Genomic DNA, 27,506 nt, shown 5'->3' on the forward strand with positions numbered 1-27,506 from the left:
CGAGAACTTTTATTTTATTTTATTTTATTTTTCTAGCATTTTTCAACCCCCATGGTCATTGAACGGGGCATTGGCCACGACCACAACTGTTCCCCCTGCGCACCGCACTCTCGGGACCGAGTACCCCACAGCCCTGGGGCGTCACATATGCATGGCTGAAGGAAGGAAGCTTCTTCTAAAGATGATGGCGCAAGAAAGCCTGCAAACAGTTTGCTAAAGTCAAACAGATTAAGGCTATGGATTACTGGAACCATGTCTTGTGATCTGATGAGACCAAGATAAACTTATTTGTTTCAGATGATGTCAAGTGTGTGCTTTACCTACAAATGTGTCTTGCCTATAGTCAAATATGGTGGTGGGAATGACATGGTTTTGGGCTGCATTAGTGGTGCTGAGAGGGAAAAGGGCTATTTTGACAAAATTTGGCCAAATAGCCAAGTGTATTTGTGTCGCCCAAGGTTATGGGGTACTCGGTCCCAGGCGGTGTATAACTGGGGAATGTCACTTTGGTGGCCGTTGCCCGGTTCCGTGCCCTGGGTGCTTTTTGAAAATATATTTATGGGGGATTGTTGAATAAAGTTTATATGTGAAGTCACTTGCGGTTTTGTAGCTATGTGGAGGGAGCCGCCGCTGCACAATGTTCATTACTGGGGCTGGTGTTAATGGCAGCCTGGATGTTAGACCCTCCGCCCCAGAGGATAGGTGTTGCAGGTGGGTGTTGAAAGAAGGTAGGCCACAATGGGAGTTTCAGTGTAACTGGTTCTTTTTACTCACTGCACGCTAGTAACTGGTCACCCGAGGCTGGCTGGTATTAACCGCAGGTCCCCTTAGTCCCAGTGTTGGTTTAGTGACCTGGTAGCTTCTTTCCCCTGCACCTGTCTTTGATTTGTGGGTCCCCATAGCGTAGAGCAGCTGGGGGTCGCCTCCTGGTTGTCTTCTTCAGCAGTCTGTATGACGGTAGCGTGAACCCTGTGGGTTTGGAGTCTCTGGTCCTGTCCCCGGTTCTCCCTTTGCTACTGAGTCCCGAACTTCAAGGTCAGTGAGGTCCTTGATGGTCCCCTCACTGTGCAGATTTTATCAGGTCTGCCTGGAGCGTTTGCCTGACCTAGGATTCCGTACCCCGTTGGTGCGTAGTTCTGGGAGTACTCCACCGTACTCCACCAACAACTACAGCCTGGGCCCTTAGGTCACTGTTCACTCCTGTTAATCCGTCTGCTCACTTTCACTGTCAGACTCTTTCTTCACTCCTCATTGTCCACTGTCTGCCCCTCCCACCTGGTCATCTAGTGGACTGGATTGGCTCCACCTCTAGGCGGCCATCCATTGGTCTGACCCTAGCCTGGTACCATTTATGGAGGATGTTGCGGAAAACAGGGATTCTGGAGTGTTTGTGTGTGACCGGCACTGATCTTCTAGGTCCCTAGGGGGTAGGCCTTGCATCTTGGTGGGGATGCAGTACCTTGTAGCTCCCTGATGGCTTCAGGGGTGCAACATATTCACTTTTTAGACATTAATGGCTGTGTGTTCAGTTGTTTAGAGGGCACACAAAATTTAGACTGTTATACAAGCTGTATACTGACTACTTTACATTGTATCAAAGTGTCATATTGTCAGTGTTGTCTCATGAAAAGATATAAAAAAACGACCTTCTTATTACTTTCTTCCAGTCACATGAGGTTGTCATTTGACCCAAAGGCCCTGGCAGGACTTTCAGGCTTTCCTGAACTTGAACAGTGGAGAAAGAAGCTTTTAGCTCCGTATTCCACCATTCAGTTCAGCAGTCTGTCCCCGCTAACAGCTGAATGATCTGGTTAGTCCAATCAGCCGAGTCCATCCAATGCTGCCTGCACTGTGTGGTGCATGGGAGGCTAAGGAAGGATCAGGGGGCAGGTCAAGCAGAGACTGGGTGTAGCTTCAGTTGTGACATTACGACTAGAGATGAGCGAACCGGTCGCGGTTCGGCTCGAGGTTGGTTCGCCGAACGGACCTCCCGTTCGAGTTCGGTTCGTCGAACGTTCGACGAACCGAACTCGAACTGCATAGGAAACAATGGCAGGCAATCACAAACACAGAAAAACACCTAGAAAACACCCTCAAAGGGGTCCTAAAGGTGACAAACAACTCAAACACATTGGAAAGTGACAAGGACATATACTCATGCGAAAACAAAACAGCTGGACAAGGAAAAAGAGGAGGACACACAGATATAGGCATGGCACGCCCTTCTAAAATCATGTAAAACACCGCAAGGTGACTCCAAGCGGAGTCTCCCTTTTTTCCAAAAATTGGGCCACACACACACCCACCCCTTCAGTGGCAGCACTTGTGCCCCAGTTGTACACTTCACAGCTACATTTGCATCAAGCACATTCAAAAATACGCCATTCTTATCCGTCCCCAGGATGACACCGGGGTAGGTAGCAAAGTCTTTCCTGATCCCAGCTCTGTTCATCTTGGCTTCTTTTAAAAACACAGCAAGCAAGGGTTACTCCAAGCGGAGTCTCCCTTTTTTCCAAAAATTGGGCCACACAGACACCCACCCCTTCAGTGGCAGCACTTGGGCCCTAGTTGCAAACAGGATGTTTTGATTTGCATCAAGCACATTCAAAAATACGCCATTCTTATCCGTCCCCAGGATGACACCGGGGTACGTAGATAAAGTCTTTGCTGATCCATGACTTGTTCATCTTGGCTTCTTTTAAAAACAATGTAAGCAAGGGTTACTCCAAGCGGAGTCTCCCTTTTTTTCCAAAAATTGGGCCACACAGACACCCACCCCATCAGTGGCAGCACTTGGGCCCTAGTTGCAAACAGGATGTTTTGATTTGCATCAAGCACATTCAAAAATACGCCATTCTTATCCGTCCCCAGGATGACACCGGGGTAGGTAGCAAAGTCTTTCCTGATCCCAGCTCTGTTCATCTTGGCTTCTTTTAAAAACACAGCAAGCAAGGGTTACTCCAAGCGGAGTCTCCCTTTTTTCCAAAAATTGGGCCCACACACACCCACCCCTTCAGTGGCAGCACTTGTGCCCCAGTTGTACACTTCACAGCTACATTTGCATCAAGCACATTCAAAAATACGCCATTCTTATCCGTCCCCAGGATGACACCGGGGTAGGTAGCAAAGTCTTTCCTGATCCCAGCTCTGTTCATCTTGGCTTCTTTTAAAAACACAGCAAGCAAGGGTTACTCCAAGCGGAGTCTCCCTTTTTTCCAAAAATTGGGCCACACAGACACCCACCCCATCAGTGGCAGCACTTGGGCCCTAGTTGCAAACAGGATGTTTTGATTTGCATCAAGCACATTCAAAAATACGCCATTCTTATCCGTCCCCAGGATGACACCGGGGTACGTAGATAAAGTCTTTGCTGATCCATGACTTGTTCATCTTGGCTTCTTTTAAAAACAATGTAAGCAAGGGTTACTCCAAGCGGAGTCTCCCTTTTTTTCCAAAAATTGGGCCTACAGACACCCACCCCATCAGTGGCAGCACTTGGGCCCTAGTTGCAAACAGGATGTTTTGATTTGCATCAAGCACATTCAAAAATACGCCATTCTTATTCGTCCCCAGGATGACACCGGGGTAGGTAGCAAAGTCTTTCCTGATCCCAGCTCTGTTCATCTTGGCTTCTTTTAAAAACACAGCAAGCAAGGGTTACTCCAAGCGGAGTCTCCCTTTTTTCCAAAAATTGGGCCCACACACACCCACCCCTTCAGTGGCAGCAGTTGTGCCCCAGTTGTACACTTCACAGCTAGATTTGCATCAAGCACATTCAAAAATACGCCATTCTTATCCGTCCCCAGGATGACACCGGGGTAGGTAGCAAAGTCTTTCCTGATCCCAGCTCTGTTCATCTTGGCTTCTTTTAAAAACACAGCAAGCAAGGGTTACTCCAAGCGGAGTCTCCCTTTTTTCCAAAAATTGGGCCACACAGACACCCACCCCATCAGTGGCAGCACTTGGGCCCTAGTTGCAAACAGGATGTTTTGATTTGCATCAAGCACATTCCAAATCCACAAGCATTTACTCTCCCCAGGATGACACAGGGGTAGTAAATTCCTTCTGGATCCATGACTTGTTCATTTTGATGAACGTCAGTCTGTCCACATTGTCACTGGACAGACGCGTGCGCTTATCTGTCAGCACACACCCAGCAGCACTGAATACACGTTCAGAGACAACGCTGGCAGCTGGACACGACAAAATCTCCAAGGCGTAACTGGATAGCTCTGGCCATTTTTCTATGTTTGAAGCCCAAAAGGAGCAAGGCTCCAGTTGCACAGTCATGGCATCGATGTTCATTTGGAGATACTCCTGTATCATCCTCTCCAGCCGTTGAGTATGTGTCAGACTTGTTGTCTCTGGTGGCCTTGCAAAAGAGGGTCTAAAAAAATTATGAAAAGATTCCATAAAATTGCTGTTACCGGCACCAGATACGGTCCTACTGGTACGGGTAGACTGGTGAAGATGACGAGACCGTCCCATGTTTGTCAAGTTACAACTGGGAGATTCCCTCCCTGCACCTGCACGGTTGTTTGGTGGAAAAGCCGAGCTAAGATCGAGTAACAGCTTCTGCTGATACTCCTGCATACGTGCGTCCCTTTCTATGGCTGGAATTATGTCACAAAATTTGGACTTGTACCGGGGATCTAATAGTGTGGCAATCCAGTAGTCATCATCACTTCTAATTTTGACAATACGACTGTCATGTTGGAGGTAGTGCAACAAGAAGGCACTCATGTGTCTTGCGCAGCCATGCGGACCAAGTCCACGCTGTGTTTGTGGCATAGAGGTGCTAACCGTTCTTTCTTCCTCTGACATCTCCCCCCAACCTCTTTCAACTGAAATTTGACCAAGGTCTCCCTCATCCGCTGAGTCTTCCATGTCCATGGACAGTTCGTCCTCCATTTCTTCATGTTCTCCTGCACCTTGCTCAACATTTCGCCTGCTACTATGCGCCCTTGTCGATCCCTGTTCCCCATGGTCCCATGCCTGCTGCGTTGGTGATGATGAACGTCTGGATCTTGGTGATGTTGTTGTCCCTTGCACATATGAATCCTCCTGTAGTTCCTCCCCTTCATGTTGTCCCACCCCCTGACTCCGAATAGTGTTTAGCGTGTGCTCCAGCATGTAAATGACTGGAATCGTCATGCTGATAATGGCATTGTCAGAGCTAAACATATTCGTCGCCATGTCGAAACTGTGCAGAAGGGTGCATAGGTCCTTGATCTGAGACCACTCCATCAGGGTGATCTGCCCCACCTCTGCATCTCGTTGGCCCAGGCTATACGTCATGACGTATTGCACCAGGGCTCTGCGGTGCTGCCACAGTCGCTGTAACATGTGTAGAGTTGAATTCCAGCGTGTCGCCACATCGCATTTCAGGCGATGAACCGGCAGGCCGAAAGACTTCTGGAGCGATGCAAGTCGCTCAGCTGCGGCGCTTGAACGCCGGAAGTGAGCAGACAGTTTTCGTGCCCTGTTCAGAAGGCCATCTAGGCCGGGATAGTGTGTTAAAAATTGCTGCACGACAAGGTTCAACACGTGAGCCATACAAGGTACGTGTGTCACCTTGCCCAGGCGAAGGGCCGCACCCAGGTTTGCAGCATTGTCGCACACGGCCTTACCAGGCTGCAGGTTGAGTGGAGACAACCATTTATTAAACTCGGACCGCAGAGCTGACCACAACTCCTCAGCTGTGTGACTCTTATTACCAAGACATGTCAAGCTAAAGACCGCCTGATGCCGTTGCGCTCGGCTGCCAGCATAGTAATGAGGCGTGCGTGATTCCTTCTGCGCAGTGAGAACGCTGGTGGCCTGACCAGGCAGGCTTGGGGCGGAGGTGGAGGACCCAGATGAGGTGGAGGATGCAGAAGCTGTGGCGGAACTTGGACAGACAGAGGATTGACACACAAGTCGTGGGGACGGCAAGACTTGTGCAGCAGACCCTTCACCATCTATCACCATAGTTACCCAGTGCCCAGTCAGCGACATGTAACGTCCCTGTCCATGCTTACTGGTCCAAGTATCGGTGGTGAAATGCACCCGTTCACACACAGAGTTTCTCAAGGAAGCGGTGATGTTGTGTGCGACATGCTGGTGTAGCGCGGGCACACCTTTCTTAGAGAAGTAGTGGCGACTAGGCATCTGGTACTGGGGCACAGCGACAGACATAAGGTCTCTAAAATCCTGTGTGTCCACTAGGCGGAAAGGCAGCATTTCGGTAGCCAACAGCTTACAGAGGGATAGAGTCAACCTCTTAGCTTTGTCATGGGTCGGAGGAAGTGGCCTTTTATTTGACCACATCTGAGGGACAGAGATCTGGCTGCTGTGTGTAGACGGTGTTGAGTAGGGTGTCCCTGGAAAAATGCAGGTTTGTGAGGAAAGTGCAGGCGGAGACATGATGTTGCCTTCATCCAACGTTGGTGCTATCGATGTCTGAGAGAGCTGTACACACTCACTTGTTTCCCCTTCCAAACCAACTGACGACCTTACAAGCAAACTGCCTGTTGCGGTTACAGTGGTGGAAGTTTTGCGTGGAAAAACAGGTGTGACAGCTGTCCCCACAGTCCTAGAAGATGAAGAGCGCGCGGATGCACTGGAAGGGGCGGGCGGTGGATGGTTCGCTCCGCTAGCCGGCATTGCAGCACGGTGAGCTTCCCACCGGGACTTATGATATTTATTCATGTGACGATTCATGGAAGAAGTTGTCAAACTGCTGAGGTTTTGACCTCTACTAACAGAATCATGACAAATGTTACATATCACATGAGTTGGGCGATCTTTTTCGATGTGAAAAAAGGCCCAGGCTAGGCAAGGCTTAGAGGCCATGCGACCTGTTGATCCACCCCGAATAATGCTCATAGGCAGAGTGGTGGCTGAGGATGCAGTTGTAGACGTGCTACCAGTGCTCCGACTCTGTCCAGGAAGGCGCAAGGTAACTTCGTCGTCGGTTGCATCCTCCTCCACCGCCTCTGTTGACCTCCTCGAGTGCCTGACTGGGGGTTGACAGTAGGTGGGATCTAGAACGTCATCATCAATTGTTGTGTTTGCACTCCCCTCCCCCTCAGACCGAGCCTCTTCTTGCCCTGACCGAATATTTAAGTTGTCATCCCAATCGGGTATCTGCGTCTCATCTTCATCAGTATGTTCCTCATTGTCTATAACCACAGGTGTTACAGTTTGTGACAAAGGGTCAACATTATGCTCAGAAACTTGGTCCTCACGGCCTGAATCTGAGTCACAAAGGTTCTGGGCATCACTGCAGACCATTTCCTGTTCTGTACTCACTGTAGCTTGGGAGCAGACCTCTGATTCCCAGGCTATAGTGTGACTGAACAGCTCTGCAGACTCAGCCATCTCAGTTCCACCATACTGTGCAGGGCTGATGGAGACTTCAGAGCTGGGAGAAATCAAGTGTGATTGGGATGACAACTCAGAGGAATGGTGTTTTTTGGATGCGGTACTTGAAGTGGCTGAGAGGGCACTTGTTGGACCACTTGAGATCCATTCAAGCATTTTCCTTTTTTGCCCATCATCTACCTTTGTTCCTCTTGTTCGTGTCCGTAAAAAAGGGAGCACATCGGATTGTCCACAATAAGTAGTAGACATCTTACTTTTGCTAGTAGATGGTCTATCTTCAGCAGATGATAATGGAGCTTTGCCACCTTCCCGACTGACAAAACATTTTTTGCCTTTTCCACCACGCCTCTTCCCCTTTCCACCAGCATCTGTCATTTTGCCACTCATGTTGATTGCGACAAGATTGTGGACTGAAAATGTGGTAGTAAAAATTGAGAGGTGGTGAAGATTGCAGTGGTGGTCTAGCTTTATTAACAGCAGAATAATAAAGAATAAATATCCCTGACAATGTAACTTAGTTATAATTCGTTGGAGTGTGCAACGCAGGCAGACGTGCTGCAAATGTCTTGGCACTAGTGGGACTATAGCAAAGTCCAATAGCCACGTATAGGATGCCACTAGGTACACTGAGTGTTTGCTAGTATAATGACTTCGTTATAATTAGTTGGAGTGTGCAACGCAGGCAGATGTGCTCTGCAAATGTCTTGGCACTAGTGGGACTATAGCAAAGTCCAATAGCCACGTATAGGATGCCACTAGGTACACTGAGTGTTTGCTAGTATAATGGCTTCGTTATAATTAGTTGGAGTGTGCAACGCAGGCAGATGCGCTCTGCAAATGTCTTGGCACTAGTGGGACTATAGCAAAGTCCAATAGCCACGTATAGGATGCCACTAGGTACACTGTGTGTTTGCTAGTATAATGGCTGAGTTTAAAAAACTTGGAGTGTGCAATGCAGGCAGATGTGCTCTGCTAATGTCTTTGCACTAGTGGGACTATAGCAAAGTCCAATAGCCACGTATAGGATGCCACTAGGTACACTGAGTGTTTGCTAGTAAAATTGCTTAGTTTAAAAAACTTGGAGTGTGCAATGCAGGCAGATGTGCTCTGCAAATGTCTTGGCACTAGTGGGACTATAGCAAAGTCCAATAGCCACGTATAGGATGCCACTAGGTACACTGAGTGTGTGCTAGTATAATGGCTTCGTTATAATTAGTTGGAGTGTGCAACGCAGGCAGATGCGCTCTGCAAATGTCTTGGCACTAGTGGGACTATAGCAAAGTCCAATAGCCACGTATAGGATGCCACTAGGTACACTGAGTGTGTGCTAGTATAATGGCTTCGTTATAATTAGTTGGAGTGTGCAACGCAGGCAGATGCGCTCTGCAAATGTCTTGGCACTAGTGGGACTATAGCAAAGTCCAATAGCCACGTATAGGATGCCACTAGGTACACTGAGTGTTTGCTAGTATAATGGCTTCGTTATAATTTGTTGTAGTGTGCAACGCAGGCAGATGCGCTCTGCAAATGTCTTGGCACTAGTGGGACTATAGCAAAGTCCAATAGCCACGTATAGGATGCCACTAGGTACACTGAGTGTGTGCTAGTATAATGGCTTCGTTATAATTAGTTGGAGTGTGCAACGCAGGCAGATGCGCTCTGCAAATGTCTTGGCACTAGTGGGACTATAGCAAAGTCCAATAGCCACGTATAGGATGCCACTAGGTACACTGTGTGTTTGCTAGTATAATGGCTGAGTTTAAAAAACTTGGAGTGTGCAATGCAGGCAGATGTGCTCTGCTAATGTCTTTGCACTAGTGGGACTATAGCAAAGTCCAATAGCCACGTATAGGATGCCACTAGGTACACTGAGTGTTTGCTAGTAAAATTGCTTAGTTTAAAAAACTTGGAGTGTGCAATGCAGGCAGATGTGCTCTGCAAATGTCTTGGCACTAGTGGGACTATAGCAAAGTCCAATAGCCACGTATAGGATGCCACTAGGTACACTGAGTGTGTGCTAGTATAATGGCTTCGTTATAATTAGTTGGAGTGTGCAACGCAGGCAGATGCGCTCTGCAAATGTCTTGGCACTAGTGGGACTATAGCAAAGTCCAATAGCCACGTATAGGATGCCACTAGGTACACTGAGTGTGTGCTAGTATAATGGCTTCGTTATAATTAGTTGGAGTGTGCAACGCAGGCAGATGCGCTCTGCAAATGTCTTGGCACTAGTGGGACTATAGCAAAGTCCAATAGCCACGTATAGGATGCCACTAGGTACACTGAGTGTTTGCTAGTATAATGGCTTCGTTATAATTAGTTGGAGTGTGCAACGCAGGCAGATGCGCTCTGCAAATGTCTTGGCACTAGTGGGACTATAGCAAAGTCCAATAGCCACGTATAGGATGCCACTAGGTACACTGAGTGTTTGCTAGTATAATGGCTTCGTTATAATTTGTTGTAGTGTGCAACGCAGGCAGATGCGCTCTGCAAATGTCTTGGCACTAGTGGGACTATAGCAAAGTCCAATAGCCACGTATAGGATGCCACTAGGTACACTGAGTGTGTGCTAGTATAATGGCTTCGTTATAATTAGTTGGAGTGTGCAACGCAGGCAGATGCGCTCTGCAAATGTCTTGGCACTAGTGGGACTATAGCAAAGTCCAATAGCCACGTATAGGATGCCACTAGGTACACTGAGTGTTTGCTAGTATAATGGCTTCGTTATAATTAGTTGGAGTGTGCAACGCAGGCAGATGCGCTCTGCAAATGTCTTGGCACTAGTGGGACTATAGCAAAGTCCAATAGCCACGTATAGGATGCCACTAGGTACACTGTGTGTTTGCTAGTATAATGGCTGAGTTTAAAAAACTTGGAGTGTGCAATGCAGGCAGATGTGCTCTGCTAATGTCTTTGCACTAGTGGGACTATAGCAAAGTCCAATAGCCACGTATAGGATGCCACTAGGTACACTGAGTGTTTGCTAGTAAAATTGCTTAGTTTAAAAAACTTGGAGTGTGCAATGCAGGCAGATGTGCTCTGCAAATGTCTTGGCACTAGTGGGACTATAGCAAAGTCCAATAGCCACGTATAGGATGCCACTAGGTACACTGAGTGTTTGCTAGTATAATGGCTTCGTTATAATTTGTTGGAGTGTGCAACGCAGGCAGATGCGCTCTGCAAATGTCTTGGCCCTAGTGGGACTATAGCAAAGTCCAATAGCCACGTATAGGATGCCACTAGGTACAGAGTGTTTGCTAGTATAATGGCTGAGTTTAAAAAACTTGGAGTGTGCAATGCAGGCAGATGTGCTCTGCTAATGTCTTTGCACTAGTGGGACTATAGCAAAGTCCAATAGCCACGTATAGGATGCCACTAGGTACACTGAGTGTGTGCTAGTATAATGGCTTCGTTATAATTAGTTGGAGTGTGCAACGCAGGCAGATGCGCTCTGCAAATGTCTTGGCACTAGTGGGACTATAGCAAAGTCCAATAGCCACGTATAGGATGCCACTAGGTACACTGAGTGTGTGCTAGTATAATGGCTTCGTTATAATTAGTTGGAGTGTGCAACGCAGGCAGATGCGCTCTGCAAATGTCTTGGCACTAGTGGGACTATAGCAAAGTCCAATAGCCACGTATAGGATGCCACTAGGTACACTGAGTGTTTGCTAGTAAAATTGCTTAGTTTAAAAAACTTGGAGTGTGCAATGCAGGCAGATGTGCTCTGCAAATGTCTTGGCACTAGTGGGACTATAGCAAAGTCCAATAGCCACGTATAGGATGCCACTAGGTACACTGAGTGTTTGCTAGTAAAATTGCTTAGTTTAAAAAACTTGGAGTGTGCAATGCAGGCAGATGTGCTCTGCAAATGTCTTTGCACTAGTGGGACTATAGCAAAGTCCAATAGCCACAGATAGGATGCCACTAGGTACACTGAGTGTTTGCTAGTATAATGGCTTAGTTAGAATGAGTTGGAGTGTGCAGAGGACAAGAGGGTACAGTGGCAGGATTGTGGTGCTCTGGGTAGAGGAATGGAAGCCTGCCTTTCTATTCCCTCCTAATGGTGAAATGCAGGGAGGAAATCCCTGACCTGGGCTACACAGACGCTGTTGCTGTTTGCAGGACCTGTCACCTATGGCTCTCTGACCCTGCCGGTACGAGCCCTTAAAAGGACTGCTAGAATGTGCTCTCCCTAAGCTGTCTAACGCTGTGTATGCAGCGCATACAGCTGTATCGGCGATAGGACAAAGGACGGAACTGCGACAGTGATGTCTGACACCAAAGACGCAGAAGGCAGATAATGGCGATCGTGAAGAAAATGTCCGGTTTTATAATGCAGGGACATGTGACATGCAGATCCTATCACACATGCCGTTGCTTCTCTGCCTCAAAGTCCACTTAGGTGTGTGTGTGTCTGTGATTGGCTGACATGCTGGCCAGCCCCACAAGACGCGCGCGCTTAGGGAAGGAAGACAAGAAAAAAAAAAAAAAATGGCGATCGCCATTATAGAAACAGCAGTGATCTGAAGGCGCTGTTCACGCACACTATACACTGAAATGTGATAATAGTTTGATTCACAGAGTGACTTACACTATTACAGCAGAAACCAAGCTAAGATTTAGCTGTTTTTTGGCTGCTAGAACCGTTCTCGAACGTTTCTAGAACTATCGAGCTTTTGCAAAAAGCTCGAGTTCTAGTTCGATCTAGAACATGCCCCAAAATCACTCGAGCCTAGAACTGGAGAACCACGAACCACGAACCGCGCTCAACTCTAATTACGACTAGTCTCTGCGAGACAGGAAAACTCTAATCCGGGTGGAGCATCTCCTCCAGAATCAGGAGAGAGCAGGTTACATGCCTAAAGGTCCAGTCACACTAAGCAACTTACCAGCGATCCCAACAACGATAGGGATCGCTGGTAAGTTGCTAGGAGGTTGCTGGTGAGATGTCACACTGCGACGCTCCAGCGATCCCACCAGCAACCTGACCTGGCAGGGATCGCTGGAGCGTGGCTACACGAGTTGCTGGTGAGCTCACCAGCAACCAGTGACCAGCCCCCAGCGCCGCGTGGAAGATGTTGCGCTTGGTAACTAAGGTAAATATCGGGTAACCAACCCGATATTTACCTTGGTTACCAGCGCACGCAGCTACACGTGCAGAGAGCAGGGAGCAGCGCACACTGAGCGCTGGCTCCCTGCTCTCCTAGTACAGCACACATCGGGTTAATTACCCGATGTGTGCTGCAGCTACATGTGCACAGAGCAGGGAGCAGCGCACACCGCTTAGCGCTGGCTCCTTGCTCTCCTAGTTACAGCACACATCGGGTTAATTACCCGATGTGTGCTGCAGCTAAATGTGCACAGAGCAGGGAGCAGCGCACAATGCTTAGCGCTGGCTCCTTGCTCTCATAGCTACAGCACACATCGGGTTAATTAACCCGATGTGTGCTGCAGCTACATGTGCACAGAGCAGGAGCCGGCACTGACAGGGAGAGCGGCGGAGGCTGGTAACAAAGGTAAATATCGGGTATCCAAGGACAGGGCTTCTTGGTTACCCGATGTTTACATTGGTTACCAGCCTCCACAGAAGCCGGCTCCTGCTGCCTGCACATTTAGTTGTTGCTGTCTCGCTGTCACACACAGCGATCTGCGCTTCACAGCGGGACAGCAACAACTAAAAAATGGCCCAGGACATTCAGCAACAACCAACGACCTCACAGCAGGGGCCAGGTTGTTGCTGGATGTCACACACAGCAACATCGCTAGCAACGTCACAAAAGTTGTTCGTTAGCAGCGATGTTGCTAGCGATGTTGCTTAGTGTGACGGGGCCTTAAGTGTGGTATCTCAGCAAAGGTGCAGAATGCTGACGGGGAGCATTCTACAGCCCAGGTACATACACAAATTATAGAGAAATTCCAAACAAGCCCTATAAACTATGCTGTTGTCTATTTCATTGACCCATTACTGTATATACAGCCCAATGGGCTGCTGAGGATGATGGATTGGTGTGCCTAGTGCATAGTTCTTGGTAACTCAGGTTTGTATAGTTTGAACAGTGTTTAGGGAGCTCAAAAATTTAGTTAAATACCTTGTAAAAATCCCTGCGCTCATCTGACTCTAATGCAGACAGATTCCCATTTATTGCTTTTGGAGAGCACTATGTGAAATTTCTAGTTGCCGTCCAACTTGGTATTTCTTCAGAGTCTTCTATGGAGATATATGCTTTCACCGCTCCTTTCTAGATGCTGCCAATAACAGCAGTAGCAGCCTTGCAGTTTCAGATGCTGCCAAGCTGTGACTGGTAGCATCTGGGAGGGTGAGGTGGAAGCGCCCCCAGATAATACTCAGAAGAAATACCCAACCTCAAGCAGAGATTTCACTTAATGCACAGCGCAAAACTGTAAAGAGTGGCAGAATCGGGGGAATTCCGGGATTTTTACAAAGTATTTCATTGAAATTTTTTGATCAAGTGACAGATCTTCTTTAATGGTTTTGGATATTTAAAGCACCCCTCAGGCACTCTTATTTTTCAGCGCTGGTGTTGTGCTCTTAATCTAAGATCCCTGCTCCTAGTATTATACTTACCCTCCGGCATCTTCAACTTTTTTCTACGTCGTTTGTGTCCCACGGCGCTATCTTGTGACCTAAACTTCTGACTGGCTGTAAGTCAGAAGTTATGTCACAAGCTCTCAGTACAAGTCCGTGAGAGACAGAATGAGGCTCTCATAGACTTATATTGAGGTGTGACTTCTGGTTCGTTCCATGAAACACTGAAGCAGCTGGCATGTCCCAAACTGCAAAGACTGACCGGTGCGGTGCTGATAACAGATGAAGACACACAATGTATCAGAATAGGGGCAAGGGACTTAGATTTAAAGCGCCACTCCAGCGATGAAATTAAAAAAATGCTGTAGTTGTGCTTTAATATACTAGTGAACCACCGAGCTATACCTTTCTAGAAGTTTGTGACAACATTGTTTTTTATTGTGTCCTATGTGGCTAACTTTGTCAGACCTCAGTCATGCAGGAGTTTTTATACTGTCCAATTCAAATGATAATGTGATTTTCTCTGTGACCCATTGTATAATGTCCATTTCTACATACAGTTTCTTGCAATCTCTGTTGTTCAAAAATTATTTACTCCTGTCAGTGTGTAATAATATTTCAACAGGGGGATTGTTCCCGCCTCACGCCCTTATGGTCCACATCACTGTTCTCCTTAAACGTGGGAAAGATCCTACCCTATGTAGCAATTATCACCCAATTTCTCTAAATAACACAGACATTACGTTGTATCCTAAAATAATCTCAAATAGGCTGCGGTCCCTTTTGCCCATAGTGATACAGTGGGACTTGTAATTGACCAAGAGGTCAGGCAGGGCAACATCATTTGGACCCTATCCCTGGTAGATAGACCTAGGAGAGACGGGGTTCCCATTTGTATCCTTTTGGTCAACGCTGAAAAAGCCTTTGACAAGGTACACTGGGAATTCATGTCTCAGATTCTTACAGATCTGGGAGAAAGAGGTCATACACAGAATTTTTGCTCTTTATTCACCGCCTTTGTCCCAAGTTAAGGGTAATGGATCCATCTGGGGCCCATTGGAGATACATAATGGCATATGTCATGGATGCCCCTTATCTCCCTTGCTATGTTTATTAACTATTGAATACTTCCTAAGATCTTGGCTGATTTCTTTTTACTTTTCCATGATGCTGCACAAAGAAGCAGCGTGGTTCAGGTGTATATTAAAATACATCCACAGGTGTGTCTCTAATTAACTCAGATGTTGCCAATAAACCTATCAGAAGCTTCCAAAGACATGACCTCATCATATGGGCGGTCCCATATTGTTTAAAGGCATAGTACTCTTAAGGCCCTGTCACACACAGAGATAAATCTGCGGCAGATCTGTGGTTGAAGTGAAATTGTGGACAATCAGTGCCAGGTTTGTGGCTGTGTACAAATGGAACAATATGTCCATGATTTCACTGCAGCCACAGATCTGCCAAAGATTTATCTCTGTGTGTGACGGGGCCTTTAGTGTATGTAAACTTTTGACTTCGCAGAAAATAAAAAAATGCATTAGAATATTCTCTCTTTCTCTCTCTCTCTCTCTCTCTCTCTCTCATTATTCTGGCATTTGGAAAATATATATAATTTTTGGGTCCTAATTGACCCAAAACGGGAAAGATTTATTCTGATTTCATGTCAGATAGTAAGAAAAACAGGCATATGTGTCTTTTTAGATAGTGTATGTACACTTCTGGTTTCAACTATACCTCCAGACACATGGTTATTCTTTGAACAATAAAGGAGTTTCATAAGATACATGACGTCACAAGCAGATATTTTTAGACCTCTTACTCCTTTCAAAAGTCTATGCCTGGCGGTGGATCCACCAGTACACAACATCGCATTATTCTATGGGATGTTTCAAGACGACTTAACTAGTAACGAGCATTCTCCTTCATTCTTTTCAAAATGGGAAATAGACTTGGGAAGATTCCTTTCATTGGAGAAACATTCCAAAATACTTTCTTTTACTCATAAGTCTTAATTTTGCTCTCTATCAAAGGAAAGGAACTACAAGGTTTTATCAAGATGGTATACATGCCATTCAACTATTCACTCTGTATTTCCAACAAGCTCTGATATTTGTTGGAGATGCTTAAAAGAGACAGGATCTTATACCCACATATGATGACGCCCACCTATAAGACACTTTTGGTAAGCAGTATTTGAATTGTTTAATAAACTGTATAGAAGCTGAGTACAATCTTCTGTGGTGCTAGCCCTCTTATCCTAAAGTGATATTTCAATCTCTGGATCTAAAAGGGGTTTGCTGAAACATTTCTTAACAGTGGCTAGGAAACAAATTCCCAGGTATTGGTAACAAGATAAACCCCCTTCATGTGTGGAGTCTGTGGCAGAACTTAATGATACCCTTAGGTGGGAAGAATTAATAGGGTGAATAATGTGGTCAAAGTCATTTGGACACGTTGGATTGTAAGGTTGAACACTTTGAAATGTTCACGAGTTGCCTGCTCCTGACCTAATTGATGTTGATCAAGTGCAAGCACAAAAGAATTGACACCAGACAAATAGTCAGATGTAAGCTTCTCCTTGATCAGAGTATGGCCCAGCTCCAAGAGAGTTTATTTCAACATTAGTATTGACTTATATAAACTAGGAAAAGGAGTGTGGCCGACTGCAGTGAGCATGCTCGGATGTGTCCATTGGTCAGTTAATGGAATAATTTTGGAATAAAGATTGATATATTTTTAAGAAGGTTAGTTGCTGGATTTTCTACACTTTTTGAATCCTTACTGTTGGCAATACAGGTGTCCGTACAGTGGACCTTCGGTGGAAAAGGTGAGGTGATTATCTCCCACTTTTTTCTACTGTCCATTGGTTAGTGAGTTGATCAAATGGCTAGTCCATGGGCTGATCCGTGGGCCGGTCAGTGGGTTGGTCCGTGAGGTCATCAGTGGATTGGTCCATGAGGTCATCAGTGGGTTGGTCTTCTAAGTTGGCCAGTGGGTTTTTTCTTACATCTGGACATTCCTTACATACTAAGGCAGGGTGTGGAGAACAGGAAATGGCGGACATCTTAAATGTGTGTCACACGATGATATATCTGAACTGACTTATGTAAGGAGAAACAATTTCATTGGACATTTTCCCACAATTCCCTACTCAAGGTTAATTAAGTATTTGATTCAATGGCCCTCCTCAACAGGATTATGTTTAGATGAATATCCAGATTTAGTCTTTGGGCTGCATGATACATAGGAACGCCTCCTTATTTCAGATTAATATGCTCTATCGGCATTAAGTCCCTGAATGGTTCCTATTGATTGATGACCATCCAAAAGAGAGTACTTAATATTTTCTACTTTCCAATTTTCTTCTCTTTTTTTAACTCTCTGCTCTATCTTTCCTGAATTTTCCCATTCTAATTCCCTTTCTTTGCTTCCTTCTCAATTATAACCAACTTATTCTTATTTCTAAACATGTGTTAAGCTACTGTCGATAAAGTTAATGGGTTTGGCTTAACTGCATGCTCTGTTATTTATATCCCATACTTACTCTCAGATTACTCGGTATAAATGTCATCATTTGGAACATCGGACTGGGGTTTTTTTTACTACTTTTTTCCTTTTTTACTGTTTGTCAAAGTTGCGAAATCAATCAATACAAGTTACAGTACTTTATACCAAAGTTATTTACCTATATATGCCTTATTGATGTGGCTCATGGAAATATTGGTCTACAAAGTAGTTTTTCGCTCTTATATTTCCACCTAGGTATGTAAGTTATCTAATTTGAGGACTATTGAATGGAAAATGCTTTCTCTCTGCTTGACTTTCAGAAACGAGCTAGAAGAAGCAATAAATTCCCTTCAGTAGACTATAAGTCTTACATTTGCATTTGCGAATTTATATAAAAAAGCAGATGTAAAATGAGGGTGTTCTCTGGCATCACAGCAGTGTACGGTCAGCGGTAAGTCAAGGGTTGTGCAAAGTCAGCTCCCTACAGTAAAACTTTACTAGTGTCAGCAGCTGAGCCAAATGTCTGCATCCTCCTCTCCCCTTATGACGTGACCCACATGATCTCCATTTAGTGGAAGACGGCAGTGTAGAATAAACAAACAGAGAGCTGAAAGGGATATGATTATAATGTGACTGATAATTCAATGTGCAACCTTGTAAAACAGAGCTGCAGAGATTAGATTGTAAATTCAGGTACTGGCCAGGGAATGGTGTCCTCGAGCTTTGGTTTAAGATTATATATTTCCCAATTCTATCTACACTGAACAAAAAAATAAACACAACACTTTTGTTTTTGCCCCCATTTTTCATGAGCTGAACTCTAAGGGGTACTTTGCACACTGCAACATTGCTATCCGATGGTAGCGATGCCGAGCGCGATAGCACCCGCCCCCGTCGCACATGCAATATCTTGTGACAGCTGCCGTAGCGAACATTATCGCTATGGCTGCTTCACACGCACTTACCTTCCCTGCAACGTCGCTATGGCCGGCGACCCGCCTCCTTCCTAAGGGGGCGGGTCGTGCGGCGTCACAGCGACGGCAGGCGGCCAATAGAAGCGGAAGGGCGGAGATGAGCGGGATGTAAACATCCCACCCACCTTCTCCATTCCGCATTGCCGGTGGACGGCAGGCGCAGGTAAGGAGATGTTTGTCGCTCCTGCGGCTTTACACACAGCGATGTGTGGAGCTGCAGGAACGACAAATAACATCGTACCTGCGGACGCACCAACATTATGAAAATGAACGACGTGACACAGATCACCGATTTTTGACTGTTTCACGCTCATTCATCTTCTCTCCTAGGCTTTACATGTTGCAATGTCGTTACCGGCGCCGGATGTGCGTCACTTTCGATTTGACCCCGACGATATCGCAGTAGCGATGTTGCAATGTGCAAAGTACCCCTTAGATCAAAGAATTTTTCTATGCATAGAAAAGGCCTTTTTCTCTCAAGTATTGATCACAAACTTGTCTAAGGCCTCTTTCACATGTTCGTGAAACTCACGCTAGTTTTTCACGGCCGTGTCAAAGGTGCGTATTGCCCTCCGTGTACGGTATTTATGGCACACGTGTGAGAACGGGAACTTTCTGCTCACCTGTCCCTGGCATTGCTGTCCGTGGTGCTGATCTTCGGTCTCCCGCCCTGCCGACTCCCCGCTGCTGCTGCTTCCAGCCCACAGTGGAGTGAATATGCAATGAGCATAATGAGTGGGGGTCGGAAGCAAGTGACAGCAGCGGCAGAGACAGCAACGCTGGAGAAGGTGAGTACAAAAATTATTTTTATTTCACAGGCACGTGTGTTTTCTCCGGTGCGTGTCACATGGATCACATCCGTGCGGTCCATGTGACACCCGTGATGCCGGAGAAAAACGGACATGTCAACGTGTGGAGCACACGGTCCATGGCAAAACACGGACATGAGAGCAGACCCATTGATTTTAATGGGTCTACGTGTGCCTGTGTCTCCGGCACGTGAGGAAACGGACCAAACACATACCGGAGACACGGACATGTGAAGGGGGCCTAAATCTGTGTTAGTGAGCACTTCCCCTTTGTCACAGGTGTGGCATATCAAGATGCTGATTAGGCAGCATGATTATTGCACAGGTGTGCCTTCGGCTGGCCACAATTAAAAGTCACTCTAAAATGTGCAGTTTTATCACACAGCACAATGCCACAGACGTCGCAAGTTTTGAGGGAGTGTGCAATAAGTATGCTGACTGCAGAAATGTCCACTATAGCTGTTGCCCATTGAATGTTCAGTTCTCTACCATAAGCCGCTTCCAAAGGCAATTTGGCAGCATATAAGAATTTGGCAGCATATGCAATCAACCCCACAGCCATAGCTTCACGTCCAAGATCGTCTGAGACCAGCCTCCCGGACAGCTGCTGTAACAATCAGTTTGCATAACAAAATAATTTCTGCCCAAACTGTTAGAAACCATCTCAGGGAAGCTCATCTGCATGGTATTCATCCTCATCAATGTCTTCACCTGATTTTTGTCATCATAACTGACTTGAGTGGGAAAATGCTCACATCCAATGGCGCCTGTCACATTGTAGAGGTGTTCTCTTCACCGATGGCTCTCGGTATTCACTGGAAAGGGCAGATGGCAGACTGCGTGTATGGCGTCAGTGAGCGGTTTGCTGATGTCAACATTGTGAATCGAGTGACCCATGGTGGCAGTGGGGTTATGGTATGGGCAGGCGTATATTGTGGAGAATGAACACATTTGCATTTTATTGATGCCATTTTGAATGTACACAAATACAGTGATGAGATCCTGAGTCCCATTGTTGTACCATTCACCCACAACCACCAGATCATGTTACAGCATAATAATGCACTGCCCTATGTTGCAAGCATCTGTATACAATTCCAGGAATCTGAGAATGACACGCCCACTCCAGGGCCGGAGGTACTCGAAACCAGGCCGGACTAGTCCGGGGATGTCAGCGGTGGCGGTGCTCGGCTCCATGACCCTGGCGGTGTCTTTTGATAAATGAAGGGGAGTTGATGATGGGAGTTATAGTCAATATTAAATAAAGTACGTGACGCCACTTGCGGTGTGTGGCTATGAGAGGGAGCCGCCGCTGCATAGTCTCTCACGGCTGAGACTGATGGTATTGAGCAGCTCGGATGTTATAGCCCTTCACAAGTAGAGCTAAGCCCCAGGGAAGAATGATGATGGCTGTGGCATAGTGAAAGTTGGTGATGCAGAGGTGCAGTAAGAATTCAGATGACACAGGGACTGCGTTTCAACTTGTTCTTTACTCACTGGTTCTGTGGTACCGCCACCCGCCTGATGCTGGTCTCTGCCAATGTGGGTCTCAGGTGATCCTGTGTTCCTTTGATCCCAATGCCAGTGTTGTGACCTGGCGAGCTCTTCCTCCATGCACCCTTCTGTAATTGGTGGCTCCCCGTGGCCTGAAGCATTTTGGGGTCCCCTCCTGGTCTCACAGTCCTGGCCCGTATGGCAGGCAGCTTGAACCTCTCAATGGGTTGGACCTCTGTCCCAGTTCCCAGGTTCCCTCTTTGCTGCTGTGCCCCAGACTCTAAAGTCGGTGAGGAACCTTGATGATCCCCTCACATAGCAGATTTAACAAGTGAGCCTAAAAGGTCCTCCTGAAATAAGGCAATGCACCCTGCCTGTGCTCGGTCCCGTGAGTACTGACACAATACTCTCCCCGGCGACCATACTCCTTTAGCCAACTGATGTCACTCCTCGTGTTTCTCACTGGACCTGAGTCTTCTCACACCCTCTCTGACTCAACGTCAACTCCTGACTGACTTTCAAATGTCCCTGTGAACTGTCAACTGTCCAGACTAGCCCCTCCCCCTCCTGGGTTTCTGACAAGCGGGATTGGATAAGTCCCGACCAATAGGTGACGATCCATCAGATCTGTCTCTAGCCTGTTACCCAGTCTGGAAAAAGGCAAAGAAATGTGTGTGTTTTAAATGGTGCTGTTTGTTGTTTACCGGCACTGGTCTTCCAGGAACCCTGGATAAGTACTGCACCTATAACTGGATACAGTACTCTGTGTTACCTGATGCCTCAGGGGTGCCACAAGAACATTCCAGTTCTTGCATGGCCACCATACTCTCCAGACCTGTCACCCATTGAGCATAATTGGGATGCTCTGCATCGGTATATATGACAGTGTGTTCAAGTTCCTACCAATATCCAGCAACTTCACACAGCTATTAAAGAGGAGTGAACCAACATTCCTGCGATTGTTCTCTCGGTCCGATTAGGGCTGAGAAAATAATTGCTCATGGGTGCTGGCACATAGAGTAATATTGGCCCGAGTGGAATGCGATGTTTTATCGCATTCCACTCTCTCCGATTTTCATGTCGTGTGTCTAAAGGGAGCTTTACATGCAACAACATCGCTAATGAGATGTCGTTGGGGGTCACAGAATTCGTGACGCACATCCGGCCTCGTTAGCGACGTCATTGCGTGTGAAACGCACGAACGACCGCTAACGATCAAAATTACTCACCTAATTGTTGATCGTTGTCACGTTAATGTTGTGCGCCACGGCCAGCGATTTGCCCATGACGCACAACCGTTGGGGGCGGGTGCTTTCACCTGCGACATCGCTAGTGATGTCGCTGTGTGTAAAGTGACCTTTAGGCCTTATGAGGATAAAGGTTACAGAAATTCTATATCCCACAAATCCTAATATGAAATGGTGCAATAAGAATGCAACTAGCAATAAATAATGTGGATTAGGTGGTAACTATCTCTAGGACAGGGGTCTCAAATTCGGCTGGGTGTATGGGCCGCACATAGGAAAAAATAATTTGGGGGCCCGCATTGATTGCAGAACAAAGTCATATCTTTATTGGTACCATATTTTTTTTCTATACACTTTTAGATCATTGTTTTGAACATTTTTTTTGCTCATTTATCATAACGTGCGCTTGTTGTGTTTCAATATATATACTGTACATATATATATATATATATATATATATATATATATATACAGTATACAAACATTTTTGATGGTAAAAATATGTCATGCTTTGTGTATTTTTTTGTTTACATTTTATCCCTTTCTTGTAAGTGATATAGTTTTACAGTTAGCACCATACAGTAATTTTGTCCAACATCTTTTAGTAGTGTCCCCCATCTTGTTCCCCTTCTTGACATAATGTTCCAATACTGGTCCCCATTCTGTAGTAATGTGCCCATCCTTGTCCCCTTTTACAAATGTGCCCCAGCTTTCTCCCCATCCTGTAGTAATGTGCCCCAGCCTTGTTCCCTATTACAAATGTCCCAATCCTTCTCCCCATCATGTAGTAATGTGCCCATCCTTGTCCCCTTTCACTAATGTGCCTACGCACGTCCGTCTTCTTATTGTAGTAATGTGCTATCTTGGTCCCCTATTTTGCCATTCTCCACACAGACTAGCAATGTCCCATCCTTGTCCTCTATTGTGCCATTTTACACACACACACATGCAATGTTCCAATACTGGTCCCCATTCTGTAGTAATGTGCCCATCCTTGTCCCCTTTTACAAATGTGCTCCAGCTTTCTCCCCATCCTGCATTAATGTGCCCCAGCCTTGTTCCCTATTACAAATGTCCCAATCCTTCTCCCCATCATGTAGTAATGTGCCCATCCTTGTCCCCTTTCACTAATGTGCCTACGCAAGTCCGTCCTCTTATTGTAGTAATGTGCTATCTTGGTCCCCTATTTTGCCATTCTACACACAGACTAGTAATGTCCAATCCTTGTCCTCTATTGTGCCATTTTACACACACGCATGCAATGTCCCATCCTGGTCTCCTATTGTGCCATTACACACACACACACACACACACACACACTAGCAATGTCCCACCCTGGGGATATTGTGCCATTAAACAAACACGCACACATTCTTGTCACCTGTCCTTTGTTCCCTCAGTATTCTCTTCCTTGCTTCTTGTGGAACACAGGCAGGAGCCCTCCCCTCCTTGATGATTGCGGCCGCTGACAACGCTTCATGTAAAACTCAGATGAATGTTTTTCCACTGCGGCGCAGAGTCACACTCTCTCTGCACTATCCCAATGGCAGCCGCTGGCCAATCAAAGGCAAGCAGATGACGTCATACGCATCTGCTTCTTGCCCCTGATTAATTGGCCAGCGCCTGCCATTGGAGTGCAGAGCTTGACTCTGCGTAGCGCCAATAAAACGTTCATCTGAAATAAAGCAGTAATGGCTGCGGCCCCTGCACCGGCCGCAATCGTCAAGGGGGGCACGTGCCTGGGGGGTACGTGCCTGCGGGCCGCAAAAAGTAGTCCGAGGGGCCACATGTGGCCCGCTGGCCGCGTGTTTAAGAAAACAAGGCATCCACATCCATATACAAGGGACACTTCTACCCATCAGTTCTAATGCCCTTAATCACTTGCAACCACATTACAAGGGTGACCGCACAAGGTAAAGTCCACTGACCCAGCCACAAAATGAATATACACAACATGTCAACAGTTCATATAAAATAATACATTTTCTGATAATATTCCTGCATTGTTATAAAGATTTAATGAGAAATAGCAGAAATAAATAACATATGTACAGTTGAAACCAGAAGTTTACCTACACTATCTAAAAAGACGTGTTTCTCACTACCTGACATGAAATGAGAATAAACCTTTCCCGTTTTAGGTCAATTAGGATTAACAAACTCTAATATATAAAGCTGACCGTATGTGTGTGTATGTATGTGTGTGCTTGTGTATGTATGTGTGTGTGTGTGTGTGTGTCCACTAAAGGAATCTGCACCGTCGTATTTACAATCATGAAATTTTGCACAGATGCCTCATTTTAATCAGGGAGCGTCACAGACTATTAATTGAGGGGAAAATTTTACCCCGCACATTATAGTTTTTCGTCAAAAAACCTGCTTACATTAAAGTTAGTGAAGCTGGGAGCTATAGGTCAATAATAGGAGCTCTGATTGGTTGCTATAGGCAACAAAGGCCATTCTTAGTATAAGAAGCTTATGTGTCAATTAATATGATTTCGGTAGAGATAGAGACACACAGAAACAGACACAGGGAGAGAAACACAGACAGAGACATACAGAGACAGAAACACACAAAGACAGACACACAGAGACACACAGAAACAGAGAAACACAGAGATAGAGTTACACAGAGACAGGTACACAGAGACAGACATATAGAGACACACAGAGACACACACAGAGACACAGACACACAGATAGACACAGTGACAGAGAAACAAAGAGTCAGAGACACACAGAGACACAGACACAGAGACACACACAGAGAGACATAAAGCTCAATTAATGAGACACGGCACTTCTGACTAATATCAGGGTGCTTTGGTAGGGTCCAAATCCGTGATTCAAAATAGTGGAGTGCCTGGTTCTATTTTGACACACACAGAGACAGACACAGACACACAGAGCCAGACACAGAGACAGACACAGAGAGAGAGACACACGCTAAGACAGAGATACACAGAGACAAAGACAGAGACACAGAGTGACAGACACATAGAGACAGAGACACACAGAGACAAACAAAGACAGACACACACACAGGCACAGAGACACAGAGAGAGACACACACAAACAGAGAGAGAGAGTCAGATGGAGACAGACAGGCAGAGAGGAAGACAGGCAGGCAGAGAGGGAGACAGTCAGGCAGAGAGGGAGGCAAGCAGGCAGAGAGGGAGACAGGCAGGCAGAGGGAGACAGACAGAGGGAGAGACAGACAGAGAGGGAGACAGAGAGAGTTGAGAGGGAAAGAGTAAGAGAGACAGAGAGACACTTAGTTACTATTCCGGGCAATGCTGGGTACTACATCTAGTTAATTATATTTTCCAAATGCCATAATAATGAGAGAGAATGTTTCAAGGGATTTTTATTACTTTCTGCAATGTCAAAAGTTTACATATCCTAAGAGTACTATGCCTTTAAACAATAGAGACAGCCCATATGATGATGTCATGTCTTTGGAAGCTTCTGATAGGTTCATTGGCAACATCTGAGTTAATTAGAGACACACCTGAGGATGCATTTTAATGCACACCTGAAACACATGGCTTATTTGTGTAGTATCATGGGAAAGTCAGAAGAAATCAGCCAAGATGTCAGAAAGAGAATTGTGGACTTGCATAAGTCTGGTTCTTCCTTGGGTGCAATTTCCAGATAGATAGATATGGATAGATAGATAGATAGACAGATAGGTAGACAGATAGATAGATAGATAGATAGATAAATAGATAGAGGGATAGATAGATAGATAAATAGATAGATAGGTCATTTAAGGGAAGTCTGTGGAATTTTCTCATATTTGCCCAAAAGTTTACTTCTGTGTTATAATGACTTCAACGTCTAAATGGTAAAAAATATTTCATTAATGAGCTGGGTTTTACAAGTTTTTGTCTATTAAATAAAAGCCTAAAAAACCTATTCTTCAAAAGAAAGATTGGTTAGTGTGAATCATGCCTAGAGATAAACAATTCTTAGAAGAATTTTGAAGACATCTTATAGAAATGCATGCAGCTGGAAAAAGTTACAATGCATTGCTAAGGTCTGGGTGCACATCAATCCATTTTTAGACAAATTATCTACAAACCGAGAACATCCAGGATTTAGGAGTGGGCGTCCTGTTACGATCACTCCAAGAGCATAACAAACAACAATGAAAGAGTAGCGAAATAACCCAAGGGTAGCAGTAAAAGATCTTCTGAAGAATCTACAAAGTGCAAAAACTTTTGTTCATTTGTTAACTGTAGAAAACAGAGATAAATATAAAGCTAGACAGATAAATACAGTTCAAAATAAAACTATGCTTCATTTTAAAAAAAATAATGTAAAAAAATATCTAAACATTGCCTTAACTTTTTCATTTGACCCTTGAAGCTATTTGTTTTTCTCCTATATTTATATGTATGATGCACTTTTTCTTTTTTAGACACAGAGGGCTGTGATCACAATTGGCACAAATTCCAAGGTTCCTGTTATCGTTATTTCCCGCAACGACGGCCATGGGAAGAGGCAGAAAGAGACTGTCGAAGAAGATCTGGGCATCTGACAAGCATCCATTCTCAAGAGGAGCAGGCATTTATTAACAGTGAGTACAATATATTTATATATGCAAATATCAGGGGTAGATATAGGCAGCAAGGAAAAAATATGGCCACTTTGCACTCCAATAGCTCTTTACAGATCCCCTAGATGTCTATTATGATGTAAGGAAATCATTGGCTGAGCCCCTTAGATGCAGTGAAATATAAGGTATGAATTTGTGTTTAAAGGGATTGTCTGAGATTTGAAAGAATAAATAAATAAAAACTCTCCTGCTCAATCTTTACTACTGTAGCCTCAACATTTTAGTAGTGATTGCTGGTCCCCATCTTCCTTTTTTTTACTTCCTTGAAGCGGTGATATGTGACATGTGATCACTGCCCGCCACCTATGATTTGCCTCAAGGGTGATATTACCATGTACAGCATAAGGCTGCTTAGCCAGTGGTTGACTATGGCAACCCCTATGCATCTAATGGGACCCTGTGCAGTTTTATAAGTTGCACACATTGTCTCTTTGTCCCTGACTAATGAATATATTGGAGAGGCATCATCATTTATGTAGATAATAAATTGCCACACATGATACATTTTCAACACTTTTACAATACCCTTAGTGATCAGCAAACACTACCAGTGCTCGGTACTCATAACAAACAGTTTGATGCTAGGATGGGATCAATTCACATACTAAGTAGAATGGATGTCAAAGAGGAACTCAAGCATTTTTAAAGAAGATCTTCTGAAAAAATGCTGGAGATCGAGTTACCCATAGACTTTCATTATACTCGGTACATGAGTCGGGCCCGTCTAAGCCTCAAACTGCTTGTTACGAGTATGGAGTACCCGAGCATGATAGTGCTTGCTGTTCACCACCCATTATGAGAACCAAGCACCCGAGTGTAATTGTGGTCTCTCATTTCTAATTGTTACATGTACCAAGCACCCGAGCGTGGTAGTGTTAGCTCCTCACTAATCATTTCAAGTACCGAGCACCCGAGCATCGTAGTGTTAGTTCATCA

At 45.5% G+C, this 27,506-nt stretch overlaps 1 protein-coding gene across 3 annotated transcripts in view; it reads left to right on the forward strand.

Annotated features, from left to right (window-relative positions):
• The window catches only part of NCAN (neurocan), a 350,580-nt gene that overhangs the window by 311,985 nt on the left and 11,089 nt on the right, over positions 1-27,506 (forward strand). For all 3 annotated transcript variants that reach the window (XM_075315342.1, XM_075315351.1, XM_075315359.1), the window contains one exon: positions 26,373-26,531. In XM_075315342.1, the coding sequence (XP_075171457.1) occupies positions 26,373-26,531 (159 nt within the window). The remainder of the gene's footprint in view (positions 1-26,372; positions 26,532-27,506) is intronic.

This window comes from Anomaloglossus baeobatrachus, chromosome 1 (genome assembly GCF_048569485.1).
Source record: "Anomaloglossus baeobatrachus isolate aAnoBae1 chromosome 1, aAnoBae1.hap1, whole genome shotgun sequence".
NCBI classification, from domain to species: Eukaryota; Metazoa; Chordata; class Amphibia; order Anura; family Aromobatidae; genus Anomaloglossus; species Anomaloglossus baeobatrachus.